Source organism: Plectrocnemia conspersa, unplaced genomic scaffold (genome assembly GCF_051122295.1).
Source record: "Plectrocnemia conspersa isolate PC_06_02 unplaced genomic scaffold, ASM5112229v1 ptg000003l, whole genome shotgun sequence".
In the NCBI taxonomy this organism is placed as follows: Eukaryota; Metazoa; Arthropoda; class Insecta; order Trichoptera; family Polycentropodidae; genus Plectrocnemia; species Plectrocnemia conspersa.
The window spans coordinates 2,569,545-2,589,727 of NW_028277167.1; the positions used below are offsets into that span (position 1 = coordinate 2,569,545).

The window sequence follows — 20,183 nt, forward strand, 5'->3', positions numbered from 1 at the left end:
TTTTTGCCGGATTATGTTTGGATTCGCACAATCAGGGGAATTATTTTATAATATTATTTTTGCACCATACTGTCCGTCAGGAAACCTGTAATATCGATCTTCACCTAGAACGCAGCTATCTCGCAGCAATAATAATTTTATGTTGTGTCTATAAGTTTATCAATATGGCTAGAAGCTGAAGTTAATGAACGTTCAGTTAGAAAACCTCAAAAACTTTCGTTATAAACTTTGAACATAAATGCTGAGAAGTGTAAAACCGTGATCCTAAATTATTGTCAATTTATTTTTGCATTTTGGAATAATCGGATAAGAATGACTTTGAAGAAAGTCAGATGGATATTTCATTAATTAAATCAGGGAAATTTAGTAAGACGTTTTAAACCCATTTTTATGTACTTTCAAAGCTTTTGAATATACTATCTCCCTTTAAACAACACATAATCATTGCACTACCGCATTTCAGCACCTGAGCTTGCTACACATATTTATTTACATACACATGTTTATAGTTAACCCTTTCAAGGCGGAAGATGCGATTAGGTGCGGAACAGATGCGCCTATGCTTACATTGACCAATTATTCCTAAAACGAAATTTGTACACCGAGATGATGCATCTTCATGGCCACATCGTTATTTTTCGGTCATTGTTGTTCATGGCGACACAACTTAAAATACGGCGATGTGCTCAATGTAAATATAATAGCAGCAGGAACGAATCAGATTAGGGTTACTAAAGGGTTCTACTTCTTTAAGACCATGGGCAATTAAATATACTGTATCAAATCGCCCTATCTACGGCTTCCTGTCTTAACTTCAATGTTGTTCTTTTTGGGTGTATAAATACGATACATATAGAAGAATATGCACAAAGTAACCATATAAATGCTTGTCCATACAGTAAATTCAAGGTCCGAGGTGGCATAATCAATAACAATAAGCGTTCGACGGCGCATATAAATCGTTTCGTACCATCTTGGTGACTTATTTTTATATGTCATTTGAGTTAGATACTACTCACCGAGGAGAAATTGTCGTCGAGGTTCTATTGCGCATTCGGACAATGCGAATACTAGTAGTACCGCGAAGATACTGGAATATCTGATGGAAGACATGGCGGTCACTTCGTTAGTTATTCATTTTCTGGAACAAAAATATTTTTGATTAATTTTATGTAACAAAATAATCTTAATCTATACGTCATTAAAACACCGTCGTAAAATGTATATAATTCGGTATCTATTTCTAGCTTATAATGCAGCATGAAATCAATTTCCTAGTGTGTTTACTAAGTAAGTAGACTACCATGTGTAAAAAGCTTATTATGTTAAATTCTATGCTAGCATCGTACATGCTTAACATTACATTCCAATGCGACGAATCACGCATACATAAATACATAGCCATCTAGGAGTTTATATATATTATTATAAAATAATATTTTTTAATTAAATGTGTATATCAACCCACACGTGAGGCAATACGTATATTTATACAAAAAATCTACAACATATTTAGGAGCTCAATTATCGACTTTTTCAGTATTAATTATTCTGTAGCGATTCATACATAATAACACCAGTTAAAGAGACACTAAACGCGCGTGTCTTAAGTCTTGCGAGCGATGCCCACGGATCTAGCAGCCGTCGAAAAGTACGCTCGCATTCTTTCGATTCCCTCCAACAAAAGATGTAGGGACACAGCTTACTTTTACAGAAATGGATCGAGGACTTTCGTTTCAGTTTGAACAACCAAGTTCTACTATAAAAGCGACTGCATGCAAATTAAAATTATGATTTTTTAAAGTTTTATTTAACATATTGTTGTGATAATTTTGAAATATTTTATTTTAATTAATTTTAAAATATTTTATTGATAATTGATTCCTTTCAAATTAAGAAATATATTCAAACAGTGAATTGAGGCAAAAATTGGGTTAAAGAAAAAGTTCAATGTATAGGAAACAAATAATTAACGCCCACCAAAGTGACTTAAAAATAAAGAAGCACTGTTTCAGTAAGAAGTTAAAATTTTAGTTATTTCGATTGCTACGCTAAAAGTTTTCTCGGTCATTGGCTCAATAAATCTTATGTTTATTTATTTTGTCATAATTCAATGTTGCTTAGAGTCTTAGACCCCCCAGACGAACTGGTTTTTATGTGTCTTTTAAGATTACAAGACGCGGATTTCGTCGCACAACCCATAAAAAATATGAAATAAAATATTTCATAAACAAGAACTATCCAGACGATAAACTTTTACGCTCGGAGGGGAAAAGCTTTTAAGCGCAGATTGGTGTTTACAGTCGGTGCTGTAAAAGCTACTAAAAAAATCGGTAACTTTTCGCGTCTTCTTCACATTCTCTGTGTGGCCCAAAGTTCGTCTATCGATTGTAGTAAGTCAATTTGGCTTCGTTTAACCCCGAATCGACCCCAGGCAATACTTTTGCGTCCCGCTGCATCTATTGTCGAATCAAGATCGTCAATTGGCTCAGAGGAGTACCGGACATGCACAATTACAAAATGTATTAGATAAGCCGGCTGGTAGAATGCAAATCCGTTGGCGAAAAACGAGACTAGTAGAAAATGTTCGTCTTAAAAAATATTTAAGACTCCAAGGCAATATAAGGTCAACTGGCGTAATAACCAGTAGTTTAGAGATATTTATATGGTTGCAAATTGACCTGTATTGCGAGAAAAGATGATTGAAATATTAGATATGTTAGGTTATACATTTTTACGATTTTTTATAAGAAAACTTAGCAATTTTAAAGCCACAACTACATTAATATAAAGCCGATGATTGGTTAAGGCGAGGGCTATTGTGGTGGTACGTTCAGTTATTGTCTTTGTTTATATTATACTATTATCACGTTCATTCTTATAATTATCTATACTGCAGCTTTCATGAATGACCCCTTCAGCAATCAGACGGGCAGTCAAATTTCCCTAGTTTCCACTCGCCGCCTAGAGACACAGTCCCAGCACCAACCTAAGGTAACGGCAGGGCGCCTGAACGCAGTCTCTACCGCACTTCTTTATGTCGCGGCAATCAAATTAATTGCAATAAAACGGAACCTTGCTATGCAATCTAAAAGAATCATTGGCAATATTGCAATAACAAAATATATATAGAATCAATGCATTGATAGGTCAGAAATATCTGCAATATGAAGCAAATTTACTGTGTAAAATTAATAACCAGAAGACAAAATGAATATGAAAGTACACAGAAAGCAACAGACAATGTTGTTGAATGTATGTTAATCAGACTGAAAGTTTCTGGTGTAACAAAGGCAATAAACGTTGCAAATCCGTGCCAACGAATCTTGGCGGCACCGCTAAACAGCAATGGATGCCAAAGGATGTTTACGATCCGAGGAGATTATGTATCGATAAAACTAAAGCTCACACGTGGAAACGATCATAGGAGCAGTGTTGCACGCTTGGCAGGATGTTACATTTGCGGAAATTAACATATGCTTCGTCGAATCCTGAGAATATTTGGACCAACAATAAGATGATGTCTTGTTTTGTTTAGTTAAAAAAACTTCCGAACAACGCAAATCCCATAAGCATCTTTTAATTATGGTAGATGCAGAAGTACGAACAAGGCAATCAATCAATCAATAGGCAGCTCTAATAATGGATATTGATGATCTAAAGCCATTGAACTCTATGTAAGTGTTAAGCCATAGTAATATATGTATGTGGATAAGTCTGGAATTGAACTTGATATGTACATGAGTCACTTGCTAATTATTTTATGCATCATGCATGACATTTGACATATTCCAAAATGTCTCTGGAAGCGTAAACGTCACAAAACGAAGATCTGGCTAGTTATCACTGTCGTTGGAGAGCTTTGGGTTTCGAATTCTCGAGTTAATCTTGATCACACCTACAGTCGCAGAGATACAGGGGAGGTGAATGAATTTAATTCGCGTCTCGTCGAGACAGAATTTAACAGCGGATGTAGCTAATTTTACTTCATTCACGAGACGCGTGCCATCTGGGCATAGGTGTGATTCCCAAGCGCAAAAATTTCTCTTCCGATGTCAAGCGACGAGGACGGTGGAGAATCGGGAATTTGGGTTAGTGCATAAATCTCTTTAAGCCATTAAGATGCAAAAGAAGCTATCTGCTAATACTAATGATATGTTATTTAACTCTAATAGTCCTAAATACTCCATCTATTTATAATAGGTTTTGATACCTAAATCCCTAAATTAAACCTTGAAGAAGCGATGGAAATTATATAAGTAGAATATCTGCTCACTAATGTCGTTATATTTATTTATTTTAGGATCGTTTATAGATTATTTTCTGATAACTTGATACATTTAAAATTAAACCAATAGTTGTTTCTTTTCAGTAAACAAATTTTAAACATAACTTTTCATAATAAATTGTTTGCCAATACCTTCTTAATTATGCTTACTGTAAATAAATCTGAAAATGTCAATATTAGCTAAATCGATCCAAAAATTACACTTAGTATGTTGCTATCTTTATCGACAATAATCGGTGAATAAAACCTTATGTAAACCTTATGTTTTTCAATTTCTATCGTATCTATGAAATCAGAATTAGTGATTTATACATATTGATTATTTCCATCGATCATCACAGATTGGGTTTTCTTAGATTTTCTTAATCTCATAGATGAATATAGTGATAATTAATTTAAATCGAATTAACACTTTTGAGTAGTGAGTACTTTTTTGTATTAGTATGTTTTAATAATTTATTTTAACACTTTTCTATTATTCAATTTTATTTATTTATTATATATTATTCGGCTTTTGTGGATCTTTTTATTACAATACAGAGGCTTTCAATATTTGTTTTTAAATTAATACTAGATATTTTTTGTTATGGTAATTTATTTGGTACTCTTTAATTTATTGGTATTATTTTGTATAGAAATCATTAACAAAAATTTAAATTAAAAGATAATATTATATGAATATAATGTTTCTTATTTCTTCAGTTACATATGTAAATATATAACAATTATATAATATGTAAATATATTATATAACTATTTGCGGTCCCTCAAAACAGAGAAACATCGATCGCCGTACATGTACGGCGATACTCCTCAAAGGGCTAATACACTTTTAAGTAATAAAGATGCCAATTTTTGGTTACACTCTTAAAATTTACATACAAGCTTTTGACACGATAATATATGTGGAACCAGATATGTTTGATTTGGAATATTTAAAAAAAAAACATATTTTTAACCGCGTAAAACGATAAATTATCCACAACTATTCTTAAATATGCACCTTTTTAGAAATGTCATTGACAGTTTAATACAAATTACAAAAGTGCAATAAATCATGTTTATTGCATTTTAACCTTTTTTTAAAAAGTAGGACAGCAATATAAATACCAATGACCTATGAAAAGACAGCTTATTTTTTCATTGACAAATACAAATTATAATATGTAAAAATGTATTGATTAGTCAATAAATCTGTATTTTCTAAAAATCAATGAAACAGTAATGCTTTTTAATTGTTTAACTGATTTCATAACAAAGTATAAATTTTTGGTTTAGATAACTGAGACATTGAACTTCTACTTCGCGAAAGATTTTTTTTTTTCACCATTTAAAAAAAGTTCTCTTATATTTTTAATTAAAGTTTTACCATTTATTATTGTTAGATTTTTTAAATAATTAGGTTATGAAAGCAAGAAATCTTTAAAATAAATTAATTTGTGGAAACGCAGATTAATATTTTTATGCTAATTAATTGGCGTACTTCAAATAATATTCTAAATAATAATATGTTAGCAATCGCAGACGCTCGACCACGCACGCTAAGTTGTCGTATTCTTGAACACACCCGACAATGTTTCTCAAACTTTGTATTATGTATTAATTATTTATTCTTTATTTAAGCATGCAATTTTTAATCGCGAATTTAATAATTATGTAAGTAAAGGTATATAAACCGCATTTTAATAATAATAAAAATATACTTTTTGGTATATTTATTTTAAAATTTATTAAGTTATATCATGCCGTTATTAATGATCAAGATGTAAAACTATTTACAAAAATATTTTGAAGCACGCGTTTATGTATTTTAAATTTATATGAAAATTCGCTATGGAAAATTATTATTTTTCGTAATACTCTGTCCTTTAATTGTTAGGTAAATATAGGCTTTATTTAATAGATTAAATATTAAAAAGATATATTTTTAAAATGCACTTTTGATGTAGATCAATTTTTTTCCTTAGAATTATTGAATTATTTTATAATTAGATAACTATAAGCATTATATTATTGATTAAATATTAACCCTTTATAGTCTTAAGTATTTTAATAAGTGTTGCCCTAAGTTTGAGCCATTTGAATGAATATATTTAAATAAATAATTTATGGATCATTAAATACAATAAAAATATTTCTATTATAATATATCTTCTATGTGTATATCTTTTAAATAAATTATATTTTAGCAGAATTAACTTTAGAAGTTAAATAAATAAATAGTATATTCATTTAAAAAATAGAAGATATTTATTTTTAATTATATTTATTTATTACTAGATTTCTATTTTTTTTAAATTAGAATGTCTTTTTTTAAATTTATATTTATATATGAATAGAATTTAATTGATATTAATTCAAGAAATGTACTGATATTAATCTGTTACATTATAAAAGTTTATTATTTATAAGAATTGTTTTCTTAATTTCTTCTTTTATTAAATTATATAGTAAATGAAATATTTAAAATACGTTTTAGTTATAATATTATTGATTTTAGGATTTATTTTACTCGAGAAAAATTGTCCAGGCTTTTGATCAAAAATTTACTTATGAATTTTTAATTATTTCACATTATAAAGGATTTTTAGCACTGATGTAAATTATATTATTTAAAACAAATATTTATTCATACATTTAAGTATCTTACTAATTCCAAGATCTTTATAAAAAAAAGCTATAAATTTTAATATTTTTTTAAATGTCATAATAAGTTTGAGAAATATTTTTAATGTCATGTGATATAGGTCAATGTTTGCCCTAATTATTTTACAATACACACTATTTTTTTCACTGCTAAAAATTATATGAAAATATTCTTTAAAAATAAATTTCAACATGTATTTAACTGAATGTTTTAAAGAACATATTCCAATGCATATTTTATTATTTCTAAAACCTGCAAACAAATTTGCTATAAATTTTACTATTTTTCATATTAAGCTGAAATATTTTTAATATATTTATATTAATTGAGAAACGTGCAAAATTTGTATTTAGTTATTAGATAAATATAATTTAATTCACATTCTGGTATTTATAGAGTTGTAGATCAAAGTTTGCCCATAGAATTTTAATCATTTTACTCTAAGCCCTAAAAACTTTTTTTATACTGTCATAAATCAGATAATACGCCCAACGACTGCAAAAGATTCAAAATTGACGACCGTTGGTAAGATTTACGAATGTTTTTAAAGCGTTAAAACCCTCGAACTTTGAAAAGCTTCTCGGGGGGTAATTAAAAGTCACACACATGTGGCCAACCAAATCCCGAACAGATGCAGATTTTCAAAGCCCAAAATGACCACATTCCTAAAAGTTTGCAGTTGTGCACATTTATACAGTCGAGAGCGAAAAACAAAAGAGACGAGGGTTGTCCATTGTTTCAGAAACAACTACCTGCTGCTCCAAAGCATACCGAGAAACCATTGAAGAAACTGTAATTTAGTAATAACACATTCATATGCAATAGTAAATTTCTCAGAAGGCATGTAAAAATACACACAGCTATACATTTAAAATAACCATATATTACATTAGATCAGTTTCTTCACATTGATATTTTTATATAACAGATATTATCGAAATTTTCATTAAATCGCCTATAAAATGAATTCAAGTTGTTGGTCAACAACTATTAAAAATAATAATAAACGGTTCTAATTTAAAAAAGGGGAATTACCGTTTGTTCAATGGTTAATGTTTCAAGTTCACAAAATCACTAATGCACTAAACACTGAAACACTGAAACACTTCACTTTTGTTGTGACACTTTTTTTACAGAATTCGCGCAAACTGTTAGAGCACTCCGTACAGACGTCCAACCTCTCCCGCCTCTAGTGGCACTGTGTCCAGAGCGCATTTGCACTGGAAGCTCTAAAGCTAAAGCAACCTGTATACGCTGCAACCCAACAAACATGCTTTTAATTAATTTAATTGTTTATTATAAATTATATTAATTTATATGAAAACAATCATAAATTTATTGAAGCGTTTATTATTTTACCTATTTACTCAAACCAATGACAGAAATATGGTTCAAAGATCCATTTCTTTTCTCTGTTCTTTACATGACTCTCAATGTTACAGATCACAAAAACAATAACTCTTTCATAATAAATTATTTGATTTGTGGCGCATTTCGACAAGCACAGCGTACTGTGCTCGTTATTTTTACGCTCAAAAAATAGTTATTCTTATATGTTTTATATCGTGGCCATCGAAAAGAAAAACCTTATATTGGCTTGGGGAATAAGTTCGTAGCATTTTTATCAAAGACCCTTATTTAAACTAAAATCAATAGTTATAACAATATTTTAATCAAATATGTATTTGCCGTTGTTGTTTACGACCACCTCCCACCCCTCGACCAATTTGTCGATGCCGTTCCGCCAAAAATCGCCTGGTCTGGTATCGAACAAATTGTTAAGCCAGTTTTGAAGGTCCTCTTTTTTGTCAAAGATAACGCCCCTCATATGGTTTGACAGGGAAAGATGGTAATCCGTCGGTGCAAGGTCCGGAGAATACGGCGGATGCTGAAGGACCTCCCATTTGAGCTCTTGGGAGGCGGCTTTGACGACTTGTGCAACATGGGGCCTGGCGTTGTCATGAATCTTGGCGGTGTCGAATAGCCTCTTACACGCGGTGTAGCTGGGCAGTGTAGAGCTCCTTGTTGACTTTGGCACTCCTTTCGAGCATTTTCCAATGCACCATGCCCTTCCAATCCCACCAAACGCAAATCATGGTCTTCTTTGGATAGAGGTCAGGCTTGAATCTCGGCTTTGTCGTATTTCCTGGAGCCACCCGCTCCTTTCTTTGCTTCATATTTATGTATAGGCACCATTTCTTATCACCCGTGACGATTCGGTACAAAAAGCGCTGTTTATGACCGTGTGTTGCTCGATGGCGGGTGAGATGTTGAGAAGCAATTTGAAGGTGATTTTCTTTGTTGTTTTCGTTAAGCTTGTGAGGCACCCAAGCTCTCAATTTTTTGGTAAATCCCATTGAATGAAGATGATTAAGAATCATTTTATGACTGCAGTTCATTTTTTCGGCCAATTCACGACTTGTTTGGTGACCGTCCTCCTTGTGGTTTGAGATGCTCTTCGTCAAATTCAGAAGGTCTTCCGCTGCGGGGCGTGTCGTCGACGTCAAAATCGCCATTTTTGAACTTCGCAAACCATGTCCGTGCTGTAGACTCGCCTATGACCTTCTTCGTATACGTTGCATGATGAAAAGCGAAGAAGAGCAGGTGTCGAAAATGTTGATTTTTATGTCCTGGATGTTCCATTTCTGCCTCAAAAGTAATTAAAAAGTAAATTACTCAAAAAGACGATTAGCACAGTTTTGTAGAGCAGAAAGAGCTCTATCAAATGAATAATTTACACTTGTCAAACAGCAAAAAAATCGTTGTAAAGCAGAATAAAATATAAAAATGCTACGAACTTATTCCCTAATTTAATAGATGATAACCAGGGCCGTATATATCCTGTAAAAACAATAATTCCGGGCCTAATGACAAAAATGGTATTTTATATATTTTTTAACATCGTAATATAATTTCTTGAATAAATAATAATAGGTACGAATTAACCCTTTCTATGCTACAAATAAATATAAAAATTATGCACCGTTGCGACATATTTTCTGAAATCATATTTTATGCGAAATAATTTAATTAAACACTAAAAATTGTTAAAAATATTTACTTATAATATTTACTTGATAACAAGTCGTGTTTTCTTTCCTGCTCAGTGTCGCCATATAGTGAATTTCTGGTCCAGGGCAAAAGCACTAAAATCGTGTCATCACGGTGACAACGCTCGATTATCAAGCGTTTATATTAAAACATTTTATAACAATATTACGAGTGAGAATCGAAGAAAGCACATAAAAACCGAATTCGCCCAATAGGAGAGCGCAAAAAACAATTATTAATATAACACTTCTCAGAAGGAATAAAATCATGTCAAAAGCAAAAAAATTGTGTCGACGCCGTCGCAGTGGAAACGCTCGGTGATGAGCGTTCCTCTCAAAATGCATTAATTTCTCTAGGCTTTTCTTTAACTCTTTTGGTTTGAGTGTAGTCTTTGATGCTTTTTTTAATAGCTTAGACGAATAAAATAATCTGCTGACTTAAACTAATAGTCCTACTGTTAAGCTTCAGCTATTAATCTACACTCTCTCTTATAAAGAAATAGTATGTCTTCCGGGGGTGTTATTAAAAACGAAACCACTATGATGACAGATACGTATAACAATATTAAATGAGACAATGCGTTTTGTTTGACGAGTGCAATAATAAAATTAATATTTTATATTTTAGGGCCGAAGCGGTGTTACTTTCCAGTAGAGTTCTCAATTATTTATAGTTTTAAGCTATTCGAGTATTGAATAAAAATTGCTTAAAAAGTGTTTTTTTTTTTTTTAAACGATAATAATTTATATAACCAATTAGTGCAAAAAATAATTATTTTCCTGTAAAATATATTATTATTGTTTAATAATAATTAATTTTTTTATTTATAAATTTCTTTTTTAGTTGTTGAACTTTTTGAATTTTATAAAATATGCATAAACTTTTATTTAGTTAAGAATTCTTGAAAATACCCTTAAAACGGAGTTTGATAGATGTCATAAGTCAATGGATTTAATTATATTTATAAGTTATCTACTCTTACATTTTTTTATTGACAAATTTACGTTTTATATCTGCTTTTGGTCGTACCCATACCAAATTTTTAGTCTGAAACTTTAATTAATTTTTATTATTTTAAACATCATGCGTGTATGGGTCCAGCGTCAAGCACGTGCACATTGTTTACGAGTTTCGGCTCCGAGAAGCCCCGTTTTTAAGAACTAATATTGCAAAGATTTTCTGTATTTTATTTTTATACCTTTCGACTTGATTAACCCATTCGAAACCAAACATAACAATACACTCCACAAAAATCTCTTCCAGAAATACACCCAGAACCGAAAGATAATTAATTCGCCGGTACATGTTGACGAAATAAATTGGTCTCACTTCCTGCCACCGAAAGGAGAGTCTTCTCTCTCCAAGGCAGACAATCGGGGACAGAGAAGAGTGTCTCTTTGAAGCCGCTTTGTTTTTTGGAATAAGAGAGAATGCCGGATGCCCGTGGAACTCAGAATATATCTGATATCCACAGGAAGAAACCGACGCGTTATATTAATAGCGATATTTTTTCGTGTGTCTCTCTGTCTGTCTGTTACTTTTTTATAGCGGCAATACATCATACAGAAGAGCGGTGGGTAGGTAACTCCTTTTCACGTCGAGAGCTTTTCTCTTTGAAATTGCGCCCCTGGCTCGTTGAAAACGTTTGAAATATTACTGATATTAAGCAGAGATTATAAAATCGCTTTGATACTGTGATGAAGTGGCAGAGTATAAGATAAAAAAATAATTTATGGCAAACATTATGTATTTAGATATTTAGTTGTAGAAATTGCTTTGTAATGTAATCCATAGAAAATTTTATGATATGCTAGCAGGTTCATATATTTCAGATCACTCAGAGTGAAATGATCTCAAACAACTAGTTTAGTTAAAATTTTTTCATTAATATATTTTTGCAGTTATTTTTACCTCTCCTTCCCCTCTCATCAGGCCCGTTAACAATACTTATACACAATAAAAACAATAATTGACCCAATAATTGACAATAATTGCGACTATTCATTACATAATTTTTTGTTTACTATTAATAAAATAATATATTATTTTAATACTCAACCTTTTAACCATCTAACTTCTAAGTTCCATTGTTTATAATGCCATTTTACAAGCTTATATTTATCATATATCTATTCTCTGTTGAATGCTTCACTCGGAACCTTAATTGAACTGATGTTAGTAGTCCTTAAACTGACTTTTTCAAGATTGTTTTTGTGATTTATTGGATTCATTCATTTTTATTTTCTTGTACCCTTCACTTCGGTATTATTAAAACTGTTTTTTAATTTAGTATGTTATTGATTCTCATATGATATATTTTTCATCAGTACAATTCCTTATATTAAAATAATAAAATTACTTCCAGCTCATTTATTGTTATTTTTTGAAGTTGTGTTACATGTCAAATTTCTAATATTTCTTTCCTTTTTTAATTTATTATTTATATAAGAATTACTTTTATTAAAAATTTTACAAAATAAAAATATATGTATGCCTACAAATATATGCCTACAAATATATGATATTTTTAAAAATATAAAATACACATACTATTATGTTATACATAGTATATTTAACTGTAATTATTTAAAGCTAAAGTTTAGGGTTTTTATTATTATTAATATATTTTAAATGAAAACGAGAAAGTTTGGTATAAAATTAGTCTAACATATTTTTTTGCCTTAAGTTTAATAGACGTTTTTGGGAATGATTTACTTAATTTTTTTAATATTTACTATAAAATGTATAGTATCACAATAGTATAATTAGTAAAGTATTTTTATGCTTTGATAGCATATGCATATTTTGTTATAGCTACTTTTAGAAAAAATTAAAAAAGTAATTAGATGCATTAAATCACCAATATTGATTTTAAAATAATCTTATCACTATGAGATTTTAAAGAAAAATAGCTGAAGAAAATTTGTTTATTATAGTGATGTATTGAGTTTAATGGTATATGTATTTATAAATAAAATGTGTGACACATATTTAGGTGCGTTAAATCACTAAGCTTTTAGATTAAGAGAAAATTATCACTATGATTTCTAAAACAAAAATAGCCAAAACAAATATTTTACTATTTTTATTGTAGTGTTGTATAGAGATTTTTTTATGTAGTTAGTTTTTAATTGCATGTGCATCTTTTGTAATAGTGGCTTTTATAAAAAAAAATCACTAAGATTAAATCTTTGAACTTTACGTTATCACTATGATTTATATTTCAAGATCGGTACAAAATAATATATTTACTTTTTTTTATTTAGTGATGTTTACTCATGTAACTTGATTGCATTTTTGCAAAAAGACGTTTTGGAATAAAATTTCTGCTTATTTCAAAATTGTCAATATTTTTTCATAGCATTCATAGATATAATATTATTTTCGAGTATATTATGTATATGATTAATCTATCTTATTTTATAAAAATAATTTAATTAAATGAAAAAACTAACTTTTATCAACTATTATATTTTTTTAATAATTATAGTGCGATAGTAGCCCCTTATAAATAAATATTTGGTTGTATTACAATGTTTTAATATTTTAAAATGTACACAGTTTTGGTTGGATATTTTTTAACGGAATATAATTTATTTTGTAAAAGTGAAAAAATAATTAAAAATGTAAAATTTATGTGGTCGTGCAATAATCATATAGATATGCACGTGCTTGTTCTCGCTGTAGTTTTAAGGTCGTATCGGAAATCAGGTTGAACTCTTTGGCGGTTAAAAGAAAGTGGCTTCTTTTATCGGTTTTTTAAAGGTCATCTTGGTTGATTCGACGTAACTACGTGCGAGTGTATAATGCGAGTGGCTGAACTCTTATTATTCATAGTCTAAAACGAAGTATATGTCAAGTTCTGAGTAAAGTGTTTGAAGGAAGTGATTCGGTATGCCAGTATTTTGGATTATATACCCTTGAAAATTGAGGAAATTATAACGTCCCTCCCGATTGTTGATTCTCTGACCAACGTCAATGATTTGGGGTGGAACCAGATTCTTTGTTATTGTCTAATACACGTGCGTGTATAATGGCGTAACTTTAGAGTTCAAATCATAGATATTTGCCACCGTGTTTGTATAATAAGTTTGAAAACAATATTAAATTTATAAGTACAGAGTCCATTATAAACTTTTTTTTATTAAATTTTTTTTTTTTAAATATTGTATTTCGATTAGGGAATTTTTTTTATTTATATATTTATACTAAGTATAGTTTTGATTAATTGTTTTATTTATGTTTATTATCTCGAATGTCATGTTTTAATCATGAAATATGTGAAAGTTACTAAGTAATAATTTTCATAGTAAAATGCTTCTCAGTGACTCTTTTATTAGTATTATATACGTACATATGCAATATTTATATCTTACATAAAACTTTTTTTTTGTTTTTGTGAAATGCTGCGAATGTTGAGAATGAAATAAATCATTTTTGACTGAATTTTACAATAATTATCAAAGCTTATCATATTTTATTTTATAAGACATTTATTTCACTTTCACCCCCGCATATAATATACATAAAACATATAATAACGTTTTTGCTACATATGATGTATGATGTAATAATATATAATTAATATATAAAAAAAACGCCTAGTTTACATTGCATTAAAATTAGTAGCGAGTAAAATAGTAATTTATTAAATTATTGTATTATTTACATATAGGTTTAAAAAATATCAAAATAATTTATTGGTAGATCTATTTAAAAACGCATTGTCGATTTTATTAAATACAACAAAATTATTTTCACGCGTTTTAATCTTATAATATTTTGGATTAGATTAATACTTTTATATTGAATTATTAAATATAAAACATATTTTGTTTACTTATACCAATTTAATGTTTCCATTTTAAGGATAACTAATATAAGCCATTACTATTTATATATTGTCAATAGTTAAAGTAATAACAATATGTAGCAAATTATCAAAAGTGGATAATGTTGCTAGTTTTATAGATAGCTTTAATTATTCTCATTAGCGTATTATAATAGTTGAGAAAAAAAGAAATTCCAGACAAAATGTTACTGATCAACAAATATATAATCGATATCAATTGTATTAATATTCTTATGCAGTAGAACACATTTTTATATCAATTCACAAGATAATAAAAATTATTAATATTCCAAGAACCTCAAATGCTATTTAAGAACATATACATATTTCAATATTCTCATAATTAATTATAAACAATGCATAAATATTAATCCTCAAATGTTCAAAAGCTAAATTTTAGCAATTCACATGTATCCAATATTCTACAAAATACTATCCAGATTTGAGAAAGAAAAACATTGCCATTTTAAGGGCTGTTTTTATGCATCAGTTTAGGGTGAATCTTTGGCGTAATTTAATATTCGAGACATGTGCCGTATATATTTTTTTCAACATCCAAGGCAGATGTATCTTCTTGAGTGTAAACACAAGAACAGATAGCCTCAGACCATAATCCTTGTTTGAACAAAGCTCGACACCCCGAGAGACGATTTTTTCTACCATATTTGGGAGCCATAATTTCTACCGCAGCGCGCGCTTTCGATCTAAAATTAGATTGCGACAGATAGGGACCGATAAAGTTTACCTTTTTGGTAGAAGACACCACAGATTCTGCAATTCTCTGCTGACACGCGCCGCCTGTCTCGACTTGATGTTTACTGCTGTTTATTTTATCGATTGTATCTTATCGGCTGTCAATTTGACGATAAAAAAGACGATTTTGAATGTCAAAATTGAATTTTGATATATTTTATGAAGTGGGATATTCTTGAAGTGAATGGATAACATATGATTTTTTTACCCTTAAGTTTATCTTTAAGTACATAAAACCGCAGGCAGATGTTTAATGCAAGTTCAAATGATAAACTAAACTCTAAAGTAAATATTAAACACAACTAAGGCACTATTGTGTGATTTTGAGAATATTATTTCATTAAAAATAATTCATGTATGCTTAGAAAGTTTGCTCTTCAATATACATATGTATAAATGTATAAATAATACGTCAAAAATCGTTTTAAATGTTGGCTTAGAAGTTGTCGTAGATTATACTCAAATAATTAATTAATATTGATAGTTATATAGGATAGTTAACATACCACAAAAATTCAATGATGATATTCTAAGATATATAAAATATTAACAAAAACTGTGTCTTGTACAATATTTTGTCTTTATTTGATTATCTAATGTATAAAATAACACAAAGAGATATTGTGAAGCTTTTCTAATCGTTAATTTATTTTGCTAAAATCTTTTGAGAGCAACTTTATTGTTTTGCTTTGTCTTTATTTTATGGGAAATTTTGACGCGTGCCTTAGCGTAATATTCCAAACAAATTCTCAGACTCAATTACAATTAACCTTTGAATACATTATATTAGCAATACATAAGTAAAACATGAATAGTATTATAATAACGTTAATGATCGATTTATACCCATTTATATAACACCCTTCAATACATGACATTCGAGCCTTAGGTCAAGTGATGTTTTTTTATATAAATACATAGTTATTATAAAAGTGTATACGAGATAAGCATTTATTTTAAATTATCCTTCTAATGTATTTCATGTCATGGCGAAGGCAAGGTAAATTGTAATTAAATGAGTCCAATACCTTTACAACTTAAGGGTTAGTTTGTTATGTGATAATCTACTTAGATTGAAAAAAATAGTTAACTCAAGTAGACAACTGATTTTTGTTGCACTATCTTGTCAATTGTTCAACGAGTTCAACTAATGTCTTCCCTCGAGTGATTATTTTGACTTGTATAGTAATTCTCACTAATATTGCTTGTTTTTAATGTAATTTTTAAGTCTTTTAATATATTAAATCACGCTTCAAAAACTTATGTGTGTTATAAAAAACCGTTATTTAAAATATACTATATTGTTTAAATATTTCCACTGTAATGCAAATGTCATGACCTTTTAGCAAGAAAGCTTATTTTGCTAAAAAAATATTTATTGTGTTGTGCAACAATTACCAAATGTTTTCCGTATGTGCATCTGTAGGCTCTAGGCGTTAGGTGGGTTTAACTCTGGATTGAAGAGAGAAGCGGTAGCTTCTGCGATCTTCAATGGTCTGAAGCTCGATCGGCCTCCTCTTGGTCTTGTCTGAGGAAGTGATTATCAGTTGTTTGCGTTCCTGTATTTATATCTATGGCCATGAGAGTCCCTTTTTGGTGGGTCGATAAGATTTTTTTACTTAAAATGCTGTTGGCCAATAAACAGATTACAAATGGCCGTTTTGATGGCAAACCCGAATGCATGCTTTATATTTTGTTAAGGCGAAGGATATTTTATTTTTTTTCTGTTAATATATAGCGTTTACTTTGTAACATAATATGTTAAAAGGTTTCCCACGATTGTGTCCCATTTTTATTACACGGTTAAAACGATTTATCATGTGCCGAATTTACCATTTTATAAATACATAACAAGAGCTAATTTTTACAATTCTTAATAGAAAAGTGGTTCATTTGATGTACTTGACACGTTGTTATAGTTTTTTTTTGCTACAAAGATAAAGTAACTAGTGTAGAATTAGAGACTGATTTTAAATACATCGTTTTAATAAATAAGTTTTTTTTTAGTATATTTTACACTATTTTGGCAGAACATAGTTCAATTTTTTTTTCAATCAAAACAATTGATTGTTTTTATAGCAGTACATTTTTCAATATTTTTGCAGATCATGGTTTAAGTAGTCTATTTGGCTATTTGTTGTCTACCTAAATATACGAAACGAATCCACAGTAAGCTTTTCGTGATTTAATATTTATTTTTATTTCCTATTATTTTCACAAGCAAAAATTTCATTCCTTAATAAATTTCATTAAATCACATTTAATTAATTTAAATTGCTATGTCGAGTTTTTAACCCTCGCGAAATTCATTTAAAAATCATTCTAACGAACATTTTAAATAAATATCAACTCGTCTCGAAAACAAGGCCTAACAATGAAAATGACAGCTCTGGAATAAACAATTGCGTAAATAATTGTTAACATATCAGAGACCCGAAAAAACGAAAAAACTACCCTTTGTCTGGAAAGGATGCGCGATAGATAATGCGTTCTAGCTTGTGCAAAATAACTATTGTTATTTTTACTCATTCGTACACTTCAACATCAGGCTCCATAAAAAAAAATATTTAAAAAAATACCTATAGTGTACAACAAAAGAGCGTTAAAATTGTATACACCTCTATTATTCATTTTTTTTAAAATATGTATCAGTGTAAAGATATCTTTAAAAATACTGAATTGCCCTCTTTCTTTATCAGTGACAATGTTAGATTTTTTTACGATGGCTATATTTTTAAGATGTGAGATTGTGAGTCATATGAATCATACTGTAGGGATCAAAGTGGAATTATAAGATTATTCACACTTAGACTATCGATATTCGTTTCTAGTGAAAGATTACATTAATCTTGAATTACAATACACTTCGACAAAGTCGTGCACCATGCACACCGCAAGATACACAATGTCTTTGCGGACAGAAACGCGTTAAAAGCTACATCCTTCCTGTCTAGAAGGAAGTACCATTTGCTTCGCTAATAATAATATTTTGGTGTGTTTCATTGGAAGCTTCGGCAATACTTTGTCCCAAGAGAAGCACGCGATCGGAATCACTATTACGAAAATCTACATGGGGGTACATACATATATCTCGTGGGGACCACATCATGTGCGACAATAGAGTATCGGCTCTTTTGTGTCCTATTGTGCCACTTAATTGTCATTGTACATTCATAAAACGTATTTTTATACACATTTTTCTATTCATCTAAACACAATGCTATTATAATATATGGCGGGTCTGGTGTTTGATCAAAAATTACTGTATTTCTTTGTAAAACTTGTATACCGAGACAAAAGGGCATAAATGATCAATGATCCGTATTTATTGGTATGGATATACCGTATCAATATAATTAATTATTTATATTTACCCATTGGAAAAAATAATTTTTGAGAAATATGATATAGTAAAACATTTTTCTTTAATCCTCGACAATTTGTTGTTTATGTTTATTAACAGTTTCATAAGTTATATAGTGACATATTAGTTACATACTGTAGTGGAATAATTTAATTTAATAATGTTTTTTTAAGTTTAAAAACGTGATTGTAAGTGTTGAATATATGCACTTTTGTAATGCTTTGATTCCATCTACATATAGAAAACATATGCAATAAAGCTATATGTAACAATATTGGGATTTGTCTTGAGATTCGTGATCAATAAAGGAGCTCGAGGGCACTGTGCGACTTGTATAATCACTTAGTGAGTTGTATCCTTTAGCATACTTCTCTAGTCTGGTTGCCAAATAATAATATATGACTCACTTATATTTGAAGAGGTTCAAAAAAATGTTTCTCAGATATATGAGCGAAAATAAATATTATCCAATTCCACAAAATTCCTACAAGGTATGCTGAGATATGATTCATTTGAGTCGCGTTGACGAATACATTGGTAATGCTTTTAGTAGGGAATATTCACAATCCGAAAATTCTGGATTTAATATAACAAATATTTTTAAATGGATATTAATATAACTTATGCGCGTCAGATTCCCGTTTTTGATCATGGCTTCATTCTGACGCCTTCTCACACCCGAACAATGCACGGATTGTTTAGCACATCGTCAAAGAGCACCCGTGTCACGTAATAAATATATTGAAGCGCTAAATAAACCATCTGGCGTCCATTATGTGTCAATTGAAGAAAAAAGAAGACAAGCAGCGCATAAATCACAAAGCGCGTGCTTTATTCGATTGAGGTATTTTGAAGCTCGTGTAATCCATTTAGGGCCTTGTTCTTTGATCGTAGATTATAACGTTAATTAATTACGTTCGTATTTACGGTGTAAGCATACAAATATTTGCTCAAGGTGAAAAATTTGCACAATGAACAATAGACGCGCAAAAATTAAGAAAGCAGATGTCCTTAATGGATTTGGTAGACGCATTGTATGTATCGAGCATCAAGGATTATCGAATTGAAATTAAAAAGTGCTCACTAATTCTCTTAAGTGGCTTATAATATACTCATCGTCTTGATCTCTCGTTGAACTAACGAGTCGAGTCACTCTTGAAGTGGACTTACTTGTGTCTGGTTATTTTGAAATTCGTTTTTGAATCAAGTAATTTCGCCTATATTTATT

At 29.8% G+C, this 20,183-nt stretch overlaps 1 protein-coding gene across 8 annotated transcripts in view; it reads right to left on the reverse strand.

The window, feature by feature from the left end:
* The window catches only part of LOC148236347 (fibroblast growth factor receptor homolog 2-like), an 86,714-nt gene that overhangs the window by 24,071 nt on the left and 42,460 nt on the right, over nucleotides 1-20,183 (reverse strand). For 6 of the 8 annotated variants that reach the window (XM_088183028.1, XM_088183030.1, XM_088183023.1 and 3 more), the window contains one exon: nucleotides 1,020-1,141. In XM_088183028.1, the coding sequence (XP_088039154.1) occupies nucleotides 1,020-1,113 (94 nt within the window). In that variant the 5' untranslated portion in view covers nucleotides 1,114-1,141. Of the gene's footprint in view, nucleotides 1-1,019; nucleotides 1,142-7,970; nucleotides 8,142-20,183 lie in introns of those variants that run through there. The other 2 variants (XM_088183029.1, XM_088183025.1) reach the window with 1 other exon arrangement.